The 18,849-nt window shown below is 36.8% G+C and overlaps 1 protein-coding gene across 1 annotated transcript in view; it reads right to left on the bottom strand.

Moving 5' to 3' along the window:
* The window catches only part of SLC7A6OS (solute carrier family 7 member 6 opposite strand), an 80,743-nt gene that overhangs the window by 16,101 nt on the left and 45,793 nt on the right, over window positions 1–18,849 (bottom strand). The window contains exons 3-4 of the mRNA XM_053718902.1: window positions 3,262–3,462; window positions 952–1,072 (exon numbers count right to left, since the gene is read on the bottom strand). Of these exons, the coding sequence (XP_053574877.1) occupies window positions 952–1,072; window positions 3,262–3,462 (322 nt within the window). The remainder of the gene's footprint in view (window positions 1–951; window positions 1,073–3,261; window positions 3,463–18,849) is intronic.

Below are 18,849 nucleotides of genomic sequence, written 5' to 3'. Positions count from 1 at the left end.
AGGCGTGGCCCCCACCCAGAGGACCTGACAGCAGGCGTGGCCCCCACCCAGAGAACCTGAAAGCAGGCGTGGCCCCCACCCAGAGAACCTGACAGCAGGCGTGGCCCCCACCCAGAGGACCTGACAGCAGGTGTGGCCCCCACCCAGAGGACCTGACAGCAGGTGTGGCCCCCACCCAGAGGACCTGACAGCAGGTGTGGCCCCCACCCAGAGGACCTGACAGCAGGTGTGGCCCCCACCCAGAGGACCTGACAGCAGGTGTGGCCCCCACCCAGAGGACCTGACAGCAGGTGTGGCCCCCACCCAGAGGACCTGACAGCAGGTGTGCAGTACTTAGCTAGCAGGTCAACTGCAGGTGATGAAAGCATGGAGCCACTCTGCTTTCTATGTTCCCTGGTCCAGCCTGCAGATTTGTACAGTTCTTTAACCTTCTTGAAGGCCACAGTGATCAACATAAACATGTGAACATTTAAATAAGAAAAGTGATAATTTAATTCAACTAGTTTGAATGTTGTCATTGTAATAGTAAATCAGTCTGTAGTATACAAAGCTTTAGACATGATCACATAACTCAGGGTTTCCATAAACCTATGATAAAACAGACTAAAATATATATATATATATATATATATATATATATATATATATATATATATATATATATATATATAGTAAAAAAGTGTTATTTTATCATTTTCTAGTGCTTTAAAACATATGTAAGTAGATGAAATAGTATTAAAGATGTATACCTTTTCAAGGCTGCACTCTATAGGACAAATATCACACTGCGCTACATATACTTATATATATATAAATACTTTTATAATGAAGAGGGGGAACAGGGGACAGGGGTAAGGCTCCATATCTGGCACAGTTGATAGACAAGGATATCTTGATTTTTAATAATTAACCCTATGGAAATAAAATTAGCTATAAACAAATATGTACTACCCATGTATCTCTCTTCTTTGTCACTGTCCTCTTCATCAGGATAATCGTTCCTCCAGTTGCTTTCTTCATTCTCATCATCTTCATCTTCATACATCTCTTCTGGCTCAAGGTCATCAGCTACCTGTTTGTATAAGGACAACAAAACAATAAATACATGTCAGCAAGAAGTATTGTCTTTCCAGCAATGGGAACCTGGTAATTTTAGTGACAGCAACTGTGGCATCACTATTCAATGTCCATTAAGCCTACTTAAATTTAGCTCTCGTCAACAGCTTGCTGCTTCCCAAAATGGCTGACACCAGGAAGTGACATAGTGTATTCATGCACTTATCACATATGAGTGGTCTCTGCTCTTTCTGGAAGTAATCATTGTTGGGATACATTTTCCAGTATACCACCCTAAATGAAACACTTCAGTATCAAGATAATTCATAATTAAAATGACATATGGCGGCAAAACAATTGATTGCATGTTATAAAAGAAAAATATGTTAATTATTTTACTGCAAATAGTAAAATTGAAGTGTTCTATATTGCAAAATAAAGGTTGAGGATTTAACACTTTAACTGAACCTGTGTGTGAACCAGTTTTCAAACTATTTTACTTATTTGCATCTAAACATCTATGGAATAAGATTGCTGTCAAAAAAGCAAGTGTGTGTGATTCTTTATCACTGTACATAAATTGTGATATATGAATACAAATCTAAATTTTCAAATATACAATTTTTTTTTGGAAATATTTTTTTTTTAATTCAAATCTTTAATTTAAAAAAAATCTAAGTACAATCTTCTTTTTTGGAATTATACTTTGCTTTTTAAGAAATATAATTTTTTTTCTCTGATTGAAAAGCAAGGTGAAGATTTGACATTTTGTAATGTTTTGTTTTATTATATTTCATTGTATGTTTTTGAAATGAAAATAAAAATCAATATAAAAATAAAATTATAAAAATCAAGTTCCTATTTTGCTAAAGGACTTGTGATGGCCTGGGAAGTAGCTACTCTTTTGCTTTCAATTAAATGTGGTGAAGAAAAACTGTTAATATAGATAAATCATCAAAATCAATATTCCTTAGTACATTATAGTATAAAACAAGGCAGAATAAGCACTTTGGACATGTTAAAGCATGTTGTATTGTAAAGAATAAAACATACTCTGAAAGAAGACCACATGCTACAGTGGGTCTTTACTGCTACCATGAAAACTGTACTATTCATCTGTATAGTGTTGTATTATGCAAATGACTATAATCACTTCCAGCATGTTAAGCCATATTGTATGTTACATGATAAATACTAAAAAGTTTACCTAGAGATGTTGATGTGCTCGGATTGTTAGCCATTTCTCCACATTTAACTAAAAAGCAAAAGAGCAGCTACTTCCCAGGCAAACTACTGAAGGTAATGATGTGACATTGCAAGTCCTTTAGCAAAATGGGACCTAGGTTTATTTCCAAAACTCATTCTTTGTGAGCGAAGGGTTTGAACTGTTCTCTAAACGGCGCCCTAGCCATTTGGCACTTTTTTGTAGGTAAAGCGCGGATTGAAGAACAGTTCAAACCATTAGCTACAAAATAAATTTGAGTTTTGAAATGGGTGGCCTGAGCACATGGTATTAAAATGGCATGGCTAGATTAAAAATTAAGTTACAGTGCATCTTCATTAGAATTTAAGTCCATCTAAAATATTGCTTAGATTCCGGACCTGATTTTAAAACATGTCAATCACATCAGGGATAAGGGCTAAAACATATCTTTATTATGAGACCTTATATGGATCAATTAATGTGTTTTCATAAAAAAAAAAAAAAAAAAAGCTAAAAAGGTGCTGTCATATGAGGAGCCTTTAAATATATTAAAAGCATAGATGAAACCAGCAAATACAGCTTCTAAACTTTCCTACTGGTTTTGTCATCTGCAAGGTATAGCTTAGAGTAGAGAAGGGAAAGAGGTGATATGATAGCAACTTTCAAGTACATTAAAGGGCTTAGTAAAACTGAGGCTGTGGGTATTTTACATAAAATGGAAAATTCAAGAACAAGGAGTCATGATCTCAAGCTGAAGGGTAGTAGATTCAGTAGTAATTTGAGGAAGCACTTATTTACAGAAGGGGCGATTGATTTATGGAATAAACTTCTTCAAGAGGTAGTAATGACAAACACTGTGGGAGACTTTAAAAATGCCTGGGACAAGCATAAGGCTATTGTACGAACTAGATAAGTTTATACTTTTAGGTAATATCGGGCAGACTTGCTGGGCCTATGGCTCTTATCTGCTGTCAATATCTATGTTTCTATATGATATTTACCAGCTCCTGCTGCACAGAGTAAGGCTGAACTGAGAGGATGTCCTGGATCCAACCATTGGAGGAAGCCTCAGAGTAATAAATGTCATACACAAAATCCTCTGAGCTTTTACAGTGTTCAGTCCCTGGGCCTGCTTCCGAAACAGTTAATCGCTCTCGGATCATCCTCATATTGTTACACAGAATGGTTTCTGGTTCACAGTCCTGCAGTAAGGATATAGGATTATTAGTACCTCAAAGTGGTTGGGATAAAAAGTGCTTAGTGTCCAAGTTGTTGTAAATAGCATGTTTAAATAAAGTTTAATCTGAGTAATGCAAGTCTAACACTTTACAGATTAATGAACTAAAGTCATATTACAAACATTTGCTACACTAAGCTTTGTTTAAATAAAAAAACAAAAAAAGACTAAAAAAAAAACCATACAAACTCAATCTGAATATAATTTATATCAAGGAGAAAGGCTTGCTTGTAATAAGTAGCCAAACTTATTGAAAATTTACAAAGATATATAGGACATTATAGGGGAAAGTTAGAAGTGTAACAAAATCTTAATTCATACAAAAAGTAGATTTTGCTCCTCCACTAGGTAAGCTACATTAATGTGTATCTGGCATGCTTCGAGTGCTGGTGCCAAAAAGGCTTTGATGTCATTTCAAAAAGAGCCAATACTAGAATATAAAAAAATATTGCATTCTAAAAAAATATAAAATTGTATATCTATGCTGCCCTAGTCCTAAAATGTAGAAAACCATGTTCAGCAGGTCAGGTAAAAATGAATAAGACAAATCATTTACAAGTTTGTGTTGAAGGAAAAACCTTTGGAAACAATTTTTGCTTTATAATCTAATCAATTTGCTTGGGTGGTATAATCAAATATTAATTATGAAGCAATTAATAAATGGCACCCAGCAAGGTTGTTCTTGGCTTAAAATTGTTTGTTATGATAAACCATATAAAATTTGAGCAAGTCGACTTCTAGTAGGCAGCACTTTAAGATGGCTGTGGGCTTCTTCAGCTCTGAGTGAAATCTTCAAAGACACTTATTTTATAGTCTTTAATCAAAGCCATTTGCATCTCCCTTGACAGAAAAGCTGTCCGGGAACCTCCAGCAGATAGGAGGTATTTAATCTCTTCTACCCCGCAAGTCAAATAACAAGACTTACTTTTCTCCATTGTGGTGACAGAGCTTTGTATTTTTCTGCTGGCAATAAAAGTAGTAGTACTTGCGAGTTGACAATATTTGTGCACATCTTTATTCAAGCAGACCTTGAAGCATTGGGAATAGATTGTGGTATGTCTTGCAGACCCCTTTTTACTCATCAGCTTAGAGCAACACTACTTTTTGCATATACATAACAGCGTAACACAGCAACGCAAAGATTCTTTTTTTTTTTTTTTAAATCACAGACATAGACAGCATACAATAACTAAACTCATACATCTTCTAAAACATAGTATCAGTTAGTGTTGTAGTAAATGACTCATTGGGACATATAACATCTTATCTATTCGAGTTACAGAATTCTTCCAAAAGGAAGTTCATTGCTAAGAAGTCATCCATGTGCTTGGTATTGACATATTGATATTTCTCAAGTAATAATGTATGTGTGACTAGTGACTTCCATTCCAACAGAGAGGGAATATTAACTGACTTCCAATTTCTGGGAATCAATATCTTAGCACAATAAATCATACGAGATATAAGTCTAGTTCTGAGCTTACATTTAATTCTAGGGAATTTGTTTAGGAGGAATATGGTCGGATCTAGGGGTAGTATGATACCTATATAGTGTTTCCAATGCTTGTTTTAACTACAGACCAATATTGTGTGATATTAGGGCATGTCCACCATATGTGTTGAAAGTCACCCATTCCACCACAATTTCTCCAGCACGATGGGTTGAGGTTTTTAAACTTGGAGGCCAGTCTGGAGGGGGTATAATACCACCAGCACAGGAACTTTATATTCATTTCAACATAAATGATAGAAGTGTGGCTGCTCACAAAATTCTTTGACCTTTCCGGCGTAGATATCTGTGTTTGTAATTCCTCTGACCATTTATGGGTATAAGATAGGAGGTTTCTAGAGTGGTAGTCAAGAATGATTGTATATATGAGTGAGAGTGATCCTTTAGAAGGCACAGTGGAGTTGCATAGGGATTCAAACAAAGTGAGGGGTCTACAAAAGTGGTCAGCTTTAGTATGAGTATTGAGAAAGTGGCTCACTTGAAAGTATCTGTACCAATGGGAAAAGAAGTCTCCCCAGAAGTCACTTGATTCTAAGAGATGGAAAACTAAAATAAAAAACAGAACTGAGTGGCAAGTTATCGTGTCTTGTAATGGTAATAGGTGCGTTTATGTTTTACTGAGGGCCGTTTGAAATTCTGAATTGTCTCTAAGCAGGGTTAGTGGAGAGGGAATTGTGGAAATGTTTTGAAATATTGTAATGTATTTATCCCAGATGTCGAATGTCCGTTTAGTCATAGTAGTTGTTTGGTGTCCCAGGATTCTGTGAATGCGAGGGATCCAACAGGAGGCTACTAGTTTCCTATTTCTCGCCAGATCATGCTCAATTTGTACCCATTCTTTATGTGTAGCATGTTTGCACCAATCTACAATGCGTGTTAGTGTTCCCGCTATTTGATAATAATGGAGATTTGGCATACCTAGGCCACCTTTAGCTTTTGGTCTGTATATTGTGGATTTATTAATCCGGGGGTGTTTGTTCTGCAAGAGGTAGGTATTAAGAATACCTTTAAGTTTATTAAGAAATGGTGTTGGTAGCTTATAATAGGTACAGTCTGAAAGATGTATACTATTTTTGGAAATATTGTCATCTTTATAGCATATCGTCTGCCTAGCCACGACAAAGTTTAATTTTGCCATGTGTTGAGTTCTTGTTGTATGTTTTTTGATAGGAGGTGATAATTAGCAGAGAATAGATTTTGTGGGTCTTTAGTGATCTGGATCCCTAGAAACTTTCTTGAAGTTTTGCGGAATGTGTATGAGTAATTTTTAATTATTTGGTTTATAATTTCATCAGTAGTCGCTATGGTCATGAATTCAGATTTAGAGGCATTAATTTTAAAATTGGAATGGGTGTAAAGAGGATATAGGGTCTCTTATTGTCAAAAATATCTCATCAGCGTATTAAGAGGCTTTGTACTCCGACGTATTTTAATGCCTGAAATTCTTACATTTTGTCTAATTCTCGTAGCAAGGATTTCCATTGCTAGAGCAAATAATAGAGGGAAGAGTGGGCATCCTTGCCGGGTGCCGTTGTATATTGGGATAGGAGAAGATAATGAGTCATTCAGTTTAATTTTAGCGTGTGGTTTGTCATAAAGGGCAAATATTTTTGAAATATATGATTCGGAGAACCTAAATTTAATTAATGTTTTATTGAGCAAACTCCAGCTTAATCTGTCAAATGCTTTCTCCGTGTCCATGGACGTGAAGAAGGATGGGGTATTATTTTTGGTTGCAAATTCTAATAGGTTGATCATTTTTAGAGTATTGTCACTAGTTTCTCTACCCGGGGTGAAGCCTGCTTGGTTTGGATAAATCAAATAAGGAAGAACTTTGTTCAGACAAGTAGCCATCATTTTAGAAAATAGTTTAACATCAACATTGAGATTGGTCGAAAGATTGGGGGAGAGTCAGGGACTTGACCAGGTTTTGGCAGGACCACAATATGTGCCTCGAGCATTGAGGGGGAAATGGATTAGAAGGGGAGACATTGTTGAATAAGGAAAGTAAATGTGGTGTGAGGATAGGGGCAAACATTTGATAATAGTTGGAGGAGAATCCATCTGGGCTTTTCCCATTTTTCAAGTCTTTAATAGCTTTTGTTAATTTAAATGCTGTTATGGCAGAGTTCAAAGATTCTTTTTGTAGGTCGGTGAGGGAGGGTAGGTCACAGGTATCTAGGTATGCAGATAGGGTTATGTTATTACCAATGTTTTGGTGATTAGAGCTGGGTGGGAGATTATATAGAATCGAAAAGTATTGGTGAAATTGGTTGAGTATTTCCAGTGTGGTTTTATCATAAATATTTTGATGTGTTTTGAGTTCATGAATGAATGACTTTAATTTGTTTTGTTTTAAAGCTCTCGCCAGCATTTTGCCTGTTTTATTTCCCTCATGAAAAAAATCCTGATTCATTTTTAGGGAGGTCTTCTGATGTTCTATAGCTAAATAGGTGTTTAACTGATCTCGAGTTTCAAGAATCTCGGTCAGGATGGAATTATTGCTAGGGTCAAGTTTGTGCATATATTCCAGTTGGGCTAGTTTAGAGGTGAGATTAGAGTAGATCTTTCTGTTGGTCTTCTGATGTTGGGTCTTATATTTAATAAATTCTCCTCTAAGCGTACATTTGTGTGCTTCCCATAGTGTAAATGGATTTGAAACCGAATTTGTATTTATATGAAAGTATTCAGTTGGCGCAGTGGTTAAGTGTTCAATAAATGGTTGATTAAGTAAAAGGGTTTCATCGAGACGCCATTGGTAAGGACCCGAGCAGGTATTGGGCCAACTGATTAATGTAGTGACTGCTGAATGGTCTGACCATGAGGTGGGAGTGATAGACTTGAGTATCAGTGATAGCCCTGGCTGATTAGTAAGGATACAGTCTAGTCTGCTGTATGTATGGGTGGGGTGTGAAAAGAATGTGAAATCTTAAGTGGTAGGATGGGCAAATCTCCATACTTTTTTGGATTATATTTTATATTTTATTTTTTATGTTATTGCATATTGTGTATTTTATTTTTTATGTTATTGCATATTGTGTATTTTATTTAATTATATCTTAACCTCACTGGATTAAGTAGCTAGCATTTTTATATCCATTTGCACTCACTCACTATTTGATTGTATCTATACAATTATTTTGCTACCCCCCTTTTTTTGCACTGCAGTGCATTTTTCTATTTTTTGGAACACTATTTTTGTAACACTAATTTTGAACACTATTGTTTGTATTATTTATTAGTTTTTTGCTTGATGCACTTGCTACAGTTGTACTTAGGCTAATTCTGTTTTATTAGTATACACTCTTATTCTGGTGTACCACTCACACTGATCACCTGTTATTACCTCTGTTTTTATTGTAATTATCAGCTTTGGCCCTTTGAGCCGCTTCTGTAAGATATTCCTGTATTTGTAATTTTATTTATATGTGCTTTTTACATTTTTTATATATAGTCTTTTATTACTGATGCTTTTTAACATGGTTCATTAAATAATCTTCTTTTATCTCTCTGTGAGTATATTTATCCCTTGGCCTCTTGTTGGCGCTGTATTCACTTCTTACTACTTGTGCATATTTTTTGGAGGTTGGTTAGGATCTCTGTTTGGATACAGCTTGGGGATTACCTTAGCGCTTGTACACACACCCTTTTTCACAAATCTCCATATGTCTTACAAGTTATAATCTCTAAGGCTTTTCCATAAGTAGGATGTTGCACAGTTTGAAATTCTGGACATTGGGTTGGAATTATCCAGACTTGGTTTGAATGGGAAGTTAAAGTCTCCTCCTATGAAGGTAGGTCCCTTGGAGATGTCCAGGAAAACCTACAGAATAGGGATTTAAAAAATTGAGTGCGATTTGTGTTAGGGGAATAGACAATTAATGTAATCGGCCTGCTATAAACCAAGCCTGTGATCCCTAAAAATCTGATTAGCTGCAATAATTTAAATGGAATAGTCTTACCAATTAGGATACTAACTACACAATGTTTAGTAGGGGCTGTGCTGTGAAAATGTTGGGTGTATAATGTCTGCCAAAATATTTGGGTATCTGTAACCTCTTAAAATAAGTCTCCTGCAAAAGGAGTATATCCGCTCCCCTCTTAAATAGGTCATTCATGGCCTTGGATCTTTTACATGGGGAGTTAAATCCTTTTACATTTTGAGTACCAATGAAAATAGGGAAATTCTTAGGGTTGCGTCATTGAAACATCTGTGGGTGGACCAGTTGCGGGTCATGCTGCCTAATGTCAAGATACAGTACACCAGTAATACCATAGAATCATAAAACTCCAAACATTTTGAAACAATATAACATTAATAACAGTATAAGTAAACAGTACAATCAGTGCCCGACAGAGTATGTCAGAGGAGATGGAGCAGGCGGGTCCAGTCAATGCAGCAGTTCCCACAAGCCCCAGACTGAAAAAGGGAGGAGGGAAATAAGAAGGGTGGGGTGAAAGCCGAAGTGGCCGATTGGCCAAATAAACAACTATATTTTGAGGGGCTAATTCTGAATGTAAATATAAAAAAACATATAAACCCCAGTGAACAGCAAAACAAATATCAGTTAGCAATTTTATATTTTAAGGAACCCTTTGAGTAATTATTGGCTTTATATATGTTATTTAAAGCAAAATAAAGCTTAGTTCTGGAATACAATCCATATAAAGTCTGATTGTAAGGAGAGTGAGGTTCTAAATGAATATGTAAATATCCAGGTAATGACTTGTTCGGTATCCTAAGCTGGAACAAAGGGAAGAAAGAAGAAAAATAGAATAACGTACTCACAGTTATTTGAACCCATAGGGGAAGCATCTTTCTCCTTCTATGGGATGAAGAGAATAGATGTATTTCTGCAATGTTGTTAAGGAGCCTCCCAGTAAATGCAGTAATTATATTAAAGTACGAGTTTATCAATTACGACTTGAATCTTGATGATGCCAGTTATGATAGCCTGGGTGCCTTCTGGGCTAATGGTTGAGTAGGTGAGGTCGTCCTGGTTTGTTCAGTTGAATTCAGGGTCCATGTGTGGGTCATGCTTCTTAGAGAGGATTTGTGAGATTCAGCCGGTTCTGGAGCGGATAGAGAGGACAGTTCTGGAAGGTCAAGCCCCAATGTGTCACAGAACTTCTGTACTTCAGATGCTTCTTTGCAGGTTAGACATCTGTCTTCATGGATAACCATAATGTGAGTCGGGAAACCCCATCTGTATGGTATGCGTTTATTGCGCAAAAGTTAAGTGGAGAGAATTCTTTCCTCTTTTGAAGGGTTCGTTGTGATAAGTCAGTGTAACACTGGCTAACAGTGCCATGAAATCTTATATGCTGATTTTTCCTTGAGAGGTTCAGTATTTCCTCTTTATCCATGTAGTTTTTGAATTTTATGATTATATCCATTGGAGGTGCAGAGTCTGATGGTCTGGGTCTCAGTGCTCTATGGGCTCTTTCCCATGGGATTTCTTCTGTGTGTTTGGTGCCTTTAAGATTGTTAAAAAGGCCCGGAAGATATGTAGACAGATCTTTGGGTAATACTGATTCTGGCACTCTGCGAATACAGAGATTTTTTCTCCAACTCCTATTTTCTATGTATTCAATTTTATTATGCAGAGTCTCCATTGTCGTCTGATAAGAGTCCATTTGAATTTGGATTGTATTGAACTCCTCCCGTATTTTGTCATACCCATCCTCTAAAGCCTCTACCCGAAATCTAAGTGCATTCACATCTTGTTTAAGATCTGCTAGTTCTTTCCTGATACATGCTCGGACAATGTCCGCAATATCCTGTTTGGAAGGCAGGGTAGAGAGAACTGTTGCTGGTATTTGAAGTATTTCTGATGTAGAAATAGCTGTTTGGGAGGTAGATTGCAACATGGGACTCTTGTGATGGGGAGCTGTGTGGAGGAGAGGTAGATGTATTCTCTGCAGGGTTAAAGAAGGACGCCACATTATGGCTTTTATTCTGGGATTTAGATATCTTGTCCTGTTTAAGGTTCTTTTTAGATGCCATTGAGTCTTGGAATGTATGATATAGTTAGGAGAGTAAAGTTCACTTTTTGTAAATCCAAAGCGATATTGTTAGGCTGCAAAGGCGATGCTCTTTTTGCCTAATATTGGTTTTAAAAGGGTGAGAGAGTAGCAAAATAAAATGTGTAATCTCTATCCCTGAGTGATATTGAGTCAATTATGATCGTTATCCCATCTGTTATGGGGATGTTTCCCCAGAGTGCTTAAGTTATCGTGAAGGGTCAGAAACACAATATTTTACCCACAGCACCTGCATAAGAGTTCAGAGTGCTTCACGGCTCAGGAGGGCTCTTATTTAGTAAGTGCGGCATTACTCTGTCTGCCGTAATACCTGGCCCCTCATTGAAGGCTAAGATTTCTTCTGTACGTCCCTATTAGCAAGGTCTCTTTTTAAGTACTAAGTGTGTATACACTCACCCCTAGTCTGCCGCGTGGAGCTGGTTAGTATGTGGGTGCAGGTAGATGCACCACTAGCGTGATGAGCTGTAGGCCTCAGGCGCTGATGAGTGGTATCGGCACTATCGGGAGATCACTCCATTTTTTTTTAAGCTACCTTGTAGATCAGAGGGTAAACCCTTGGTGCCTCTGTTCACTCCGGGTTTGCAGGCATTGATGCGAAAAAGACTGTTTTGCTGGCCACTTACGCAGAGCTCGGGAGTCACACAGCCATCTTAGCTGCTACCGGCTCCGCCCCCTCAGGGAAGATTTTTTTATCCGATGGAAGCAGATCCCACATTGTTTGCAACAAAAGAATTGCATACTGTCGCGATTTAAAATCACGATTAATCATGAAGCCATAGTACATAACCTAAGTTTCAGACTGCAGACATCCCTAGGGGGAAATATAAGTGACTTTTCCTCCTCTTCACTCTCCTGCTCTGCTTTTAGACATAGATTGATCAGCTGCTGCTGAGATCACAAACAGAACACGTTTTTATTGCATCATGCGATTAATTGTGCAGCCCTATTCTTAAATATTTATAAGAGGACTGAATGTGGTAATTTGGATTTGTATGGTCTTAGTCTGTTATATTGATACTGCTCTGTAAGTAATCTATCCATATGTTTATTCTGCATTTGCATATTTTGTTCACGTTTGTGTTTCTAGTTTTGTATTTCATGAGAACAATGTTAAGTTGTTTAATTTAATTTTTTGTCTTGTTGAGGTAGTGGGTATGTTTTGAAGGGACAATCCATTTTTATTCAGGATGGATTTGAAATTCACTTTACTTTTAAACACTGGGACATCATGAATATTTACTTAAACTTTCCAAAGTTCACTTAGTTTCGGTGATTTGGTGAATTTTTTCTGTCCATCTTCGCACTATGTTAAGATTTTTCCATTTGCCATTGATGTTTTTACTCTAATAATATCAGCCAACTGATGTCACCATTTTTAGGGTCATAGTACAATAAGATTTCCTGCCTACCTGCGAGGGTCTGGACCCCCAGGTTTCAGTTTATAGTCAGATTCTAATACATAATTTGTTGTTGCAAGTAAGATACAGAATAAAGCACAAATTTCCTAATTCTCTATGAGCCTTTCGCTTTACAGGCATATTTGCTCACATACATAATGTATTACAGTTTGTGTCCCAGTGTAAACATATTCTTTTTGTTTAATTGTGGGTGTTCAAGTCTTTATGTTCAATAAGGCCAGTGTTGTTGATTAACTATACTGTCCTATACTCAGGACAAAGAAAGTAAAGGTTTGATACACCCCCTACTTATCAGTACTAGGATAACATATAGATCTAGGACCCTTGCATTATTATTTTAATCTTTTCATTTTGTCGTTTATTTGGTGTGATGCGCTAATACAATCATTTTCTTTTGCCCACTTTTATGCTTTGTTGGAATCCCTAACAACCCTATAGATGTCCTTAGCTCTTAGGGTTATCTTCTGATGAGACACAGCTCTGCAAAACTTGAGTGATTAGATCCTTGAGCTTTCTGTTTTCCATCTTCACCCAGCCTCTTTTAAATCATTTATTAGTACACTAGGTACTCCACTCCAAATACAGAGTGAAACAGCTCTTATAAGGTCTAAAATAATCCTTCCATTTTTAATATGTACAGTATAAATTAACATACAAAATGTAACGCAATATGTACAGTTTCCTGGTAGAAAGGCAAATATCACTTTTTAATTAAATTTGTTTAAATATAATAATAAAACCCCAATAATGAGGACACAATGTAAATACGGTAACTTTTACTTTTCAATGTAGAAAGCATATATTTGTATAGACACTAATATAAATAACCTTTTGAGAGCGTCTAATGTCTTATTTCACTGTTATAATAATCTATTATAATACCTGTTATCAGTGCCGCGAGTGGATTAAGTTTGAGGTTGTGCGCTATACAAGTATCCAATTATTATTATTATAGTAACCACCCTATGAGGTGGGATAACATATATATATATATTTGTATGTGTTTGTCCATTGTTGGTTATAAATAAAAGTATAAAAGCAAATGAGTAAGGCATTTCATAAACAATTTAAAATATAAGTGGTTGGAAAGTAAAAAATTGTTTATTAAAGAATCACTCTTTGACAGCAACCTCTGTGGAAAGTGTTAGTCAGTAAATTTTTATGTAATAATGTTTTTAGACCTGCTTTCATGTTCATGGAACTTTTTAAACAAGTGTTACTGGAAAGTGAATACACTAAGATCTACAACTTACACACATCAATGTGGGCTACCCCTTTACTTACATTAGAAAATAAATTACAAATTGAAGCAAGACAAAATAATAGTGGTTAAACTGGTTTTGTTCTAATTACAATAAATAGAACTTTATTCGAGAAAATCTATCAAAATACAATTTGTTTTAATTTATTTTTTTGAATTCTAACCCATCCATCATCTACTTTCTCCATTGTACATATCAATATGTGTAAGTTGCCAGAGTATACAAAATGAAGCGATGGAAAGAGGAAGCACCATTCCTTATAGCACTAACTAAACCTCTAGACACTGTTAGGACGTTCCATTGCTGTGCTAAAAGCTATGGGCTTTAACACCTTTTAGGATGTTACGGAACAATCTAAAGTTGGAGGCATCTGCTCCATTCTGGAAACAAACAGTGGTTGATCCAACTGGGACGGGGCTAGCAATGCAGGCAGTCCCCCAGGAGCCAATCAGCGCTGTTTTTGAAGTACATGATCGCAGTGATGATCATGTGCTTCATTTTTCTTATTTTTGTTTACAATCAGAACTTGGACGGATGGGTCCGTCTTGAAAAAAAAAAAAAAGTATCAATTATTTTAATTATCAAGTATTTGCTAAATAATGGGGTAAATCAAAATTATATACAAAAGCTTATCAAATGATTTAACTACAAAAATCTCCATATATTTTAAATGAAATTTTGTAGAAAAAAACATAATTTATGTAAGAACTTACCTGATAAATTCATTTCTTTCATATTAGCAAGAGTCCATGAGCTAGTGACGTATGGGATATACATTCCTACCAGGAGGGGCAAAGTTTCCCAAACCTCAAAATGCCTATAAATACACCCCTCACCAGACCCACAATTCAGTTTAACGAATAGCCAAGAAGTGGGGTGATAAAAAAAAGTGCGAAAGCATATAAAATAAGGAATTGGAATAATTGTGCTTTATACAAAAATCATAACCACCCCAAAAAAAGGGCGGGCCTCATGGACTCTTGCTAATATGAAAGAAATGAATTTATCAGGTAAGTTCTTACATAAATTATGTTTTCTTTCATGTAATTAGCAAGAGTCCATGAGATAGTGACGTATGGGATAATGATTACCCAAGATGTGGATCTTTCCACGCAAGAGTCACTAGAGAGGGAGGGATAAAATAAAGACAGCCAATTCCTGCTGAAAATAATCCACACCCAAAATAAAGTTTAATGAAAAACATAAGCAGAAGATTCAATCTGAAACCGCTGCCTGAAGTACTTTTCTACCAAAAACTGCTTCAGAAGAAGAAAATACATCAAAATGGTAGAATTTAGTAAAAGTATGCAAAGAGGACCAAGTTGCTGCTTTGCAAATCTGATCAATCGAAGCTTCATTCCTAAACGCCCAGGAAGTAGAAACTGACCTAGTAGAATGAGCTGTAATCCTTTGAGGCGGAGATTTACCCGACTCAACATAGGCAAGATGAATTAAAGATTTCAACCAAGATGCCAAAGAAATGGCAGAAGCTTTCTGGCCTTTTCTAGAACCAGAAAAGATAACAAATAAACTAGAAGTCTTTCGGAAAGACTTAGTAGCTTCAACATAATATTTCAAAGCTCTAACAACATCCAAAGAATGCAATGATTTCTCCTTAGAATTCTTAGGATTAGGACATAATGAAGGAACCACAATTTCCCTACTAATGTTGTTAGAATTCACAACTTTAGGTAAAAATTCAAAAGAAGTTCGCAACACTGCCTTATCCTGATGAAAAATCAGAAAAGGAGACTCACAAGAAAGAGCAGATAATTCAGAAACTCTTCTGGCAGAAGTGATTGCCAAAAGGAACAAAACTTTCCAAGAAAGTAATTTAATGTCCAATAAATGCATAGGTTCAAACGGAGGAGCTTGAAGAGCCCCCAGAACCAAATTCAAACTCCAAGGAGGAGAAATTGACTTAATGACAGGTTTTATACGAACCAAAGCTTGTACAAAACAAAGAATATCAGGAAGATTAGCAATCTTTCTGTGAAAAAGAACAGAAAGAGCAGAGATTTGTCCTTTCAAAGAACTTGCGGATAAACCTTTATCTAAACCATCCTGAAGAAACTGTAAAATTCTCGGAATTCTAAAAGAATGCCAAGAAAAATGATGAGAAAGACACCAAGAAATATAAGTCTTCCAGACTCTATAATATATCTCTCTGGATACAGATTTACGAGCCTGTAACATAGTATTAATCACAGAGTCAGAGAAACCTCTTTGACCAAGAATCAAGCGTTCAATCTCCATACCTTTAAATTTAAGGATTTGAGATCCTGATGGAAAAAAGGACCTTGCGACAGAAGGTCTGGTCGTAGCGGAAGAGTCCACGGATGGCAAGAGGCCATCCGGACAAGATCCGCATACCAAAACCTGTGAGGCCATGCCGGAGCTACCAGCAGAACAAACAAGCATTCCTTCAGAATCTTGGAGATTACTCTTGGAAGAAGAACTAGAGGCGGAAAGATATAAGCAGGATGATACTTCCAAGAAAGTGATAATGCATCCACTGCTTCCGCCTGAGGATCCCGGGATCTGGACAGATACCTGGGAAGTTTCTTGTTTAGATGAGACGCCATCAGATCTATTTCTGGAAGCTCCCACATTTGAACAATCTGAAGAAATATCTCTGGGTGAAGAGACCATTCGCCCGGATGCAACGTTTGGCGACTGAGATAATCCGCTTCCCAATTGTCTATACCTGGGATATGAACCGCAGAGATTAGACAGGAGCTGGATTCCGCCCAAACCAGAATTCGAGATACTTCTTTCATAGCCAGAAGACTGTGAGTCCCTCCTTGATGATTGATGTATGCCACAGTAGTGACATTGTCTGTCTGAAAACAAATGAACGATTCTCTCTTCAGAAGAGGCCAAGACTGAAGAGCTCTGAAAATTGCACGGAGTTCCAAAATATTGATCGGTAATCTCACCTCCTGAGATTCCCAAACTCCTTGTGCCGTCAGATATTAATTGAGATATCTTTGTGTAATCCTTGCACCATTGATTCAGCATACAGAGCTGAAGAGGTCGCATGTGAAAACGAGCAAAGGGGATCGCGTCCGATGCAGCAGTCATAAGACCTAGAATTTCCATGCATAAGGCTACCGAAGGGAATGATTGTGACTGAAGGTTTCGACAAGCTGAAATCAATTTTAGACGTCTCTTGTCTGTTAAAGACAGAGTCATGGACACTGAATCTATCTGGAAACCCAGAAAGGTTACCCTTGTCTGAGGAATCAATGAACTTTTTGGTGAATTGATCCTCCAACCATGATCTTGAAGAAACAACACAAGTCGATTCGTATGAGATTCTGCTAAATGTAAAGACTGAGCAAGTACCAAGATATCGTCCAAATAAGGAAATACCACAATACCCTGTTCTCTGATTACAGACAGAAGGGCACCGAGAACCTTTGTAAAAATTCTTGGAACTGTAGCTAGGCCAAACGGCAGAGCCACAAACTGGTAATGCTTGTCCAGAAAAGAGAATCTCAGGAACTGATAATGATCTGGATGAATCGGAATATGCAGATATGCATCCTGAAAATCTATTGTGGACATAAAATGCCCTTGCTGAACAAAAGGCAAGATAGTCCTTACAGTTACCATTTTGAACGTTGGTATCCTTACATAACGATTCAATATTTTTAGATCCAGAACTGGTCTGAAGGAATTCTCCTTCTTTGGTACAATGAAGAGATTTGAATAAAACCCCATCCCCTGTTCCAGAACTGGAACTGGCATAATTACTCCAGCCAACTCTAGATCTGAAACACAATTCAGAAATGCTTGAGCTTTCACTGGATTTACTGGGACACGGGAAAGAAAAAATCTCTTTGCAGGAGGTCTCATCTTGAAACCAATTCTGTACCCTTCTGAAACAATGTTCTGAATCCAAAGATTGTGAACAGAATTGATCCAAATTTCTTTGAAAAAACGTAACCTGCCCCCTACCAGCTGAGCTGGAATGAGGGCCGCACCTTCATGTGGACTTAGAAGCAGGCTTTGCCTTTCTAGAAGGCTTGGATTTATTCCAGACTGGAGATGGTTTCCAAACTGAAACTGCTCCTGAGGATTAAGGATCAGGCTTTTGTTCTTTGTTGAAACGAAAGGAACGAAAACGATTATTAGCCCTGTTTTTACCCTTAGATTTTTTATCCTGTAGTAAAAAAGTTCCTTTCCCACCAGTAACAGTTGAGATAATGGAATCCAACTGAGAACCAAATAATTTGTTACCCTGGAAAGAAATGGAAAGTAGAGTTGATTTAGAAGCCATATCAGCATACCAAGTTTAAAGCCATAAAGCTCTTCTAGCTAAAATAGCTAGAGACATAAACCTGACATCAACTCTGATAATATCAAAAAATGGCATCACAGATAAAATTATTAGCATGCTGAAGAAGAAGAATAATATTATGAGAATCATGATCTGTTACTTGTTGTGCTAAAGTCTCCAACCAAAAAGTTGAAGCTGCAGCAACATCAGCCAAAGATATAGCAGGTCTAAGAAGATTACCTGAACACAGATAAGCTTTTCTTAGAAAGGATTCAATTTTCCTATCTAAAGGATCTTTAAACGAAGTACCATCTGACGTAAGTAGTACGTTTAGCAAGGGTAGAAATAGCCCCATCGACTTTAGGGATTTTGTCCCAAAATTCTAATCTGTCAGACGGCACAGGATATAATTGCTTAAAACGTTTAGAAGGAGTAAATGAATTACCCAATTTATCCCATTCTCTGGAAATTACTTCAGAAATAGCATTAGGAACAGGAAAAACTTCTGGAATAACCACAGGAGATTTAAATACCTTATCTAAACGTTTAGAATTAGTATCAAGAGGACCAGAATCCTCTATTTCTAAAGCAATTAGTACTTCTTTAAGTAAAGAACGAATAAATTCCATTTTAAATAAATATGAAGATTTATCAGCATCAATCTCTGAGACAGAATCCTCTGAACCAGAAGAGTCATCAGAATCAGAATGATGATGTTCATTTAAAAATTCATCTGTAAAGAGAGAAGTTTTAAAAGATTTTTTATGTTTACTAGAAGGAGAAATAACAAACACAGCCTTCTTGATGGATTCAGAAACAAAATCTCTTATGT

Source organism: Bombina bombina, chromosome 1, assembly GCF_027579735.1.
Source record: "Bombina bombina isolate aBomBom1 chromosome 1, aBomBom1.pri, whole genome shotgun sequence".
Lineage (NCBI taxonomy): Eukaryota > Metazoa > Chordata > Amphibia > Anura > Bombinatoridae > Bombina > Bombina bombina.
The sequence above is the reverse complement of the archived record's forward strand: the minus strand, read 5'-3'. Positions and strand labels throughout refer to the sequence as shown.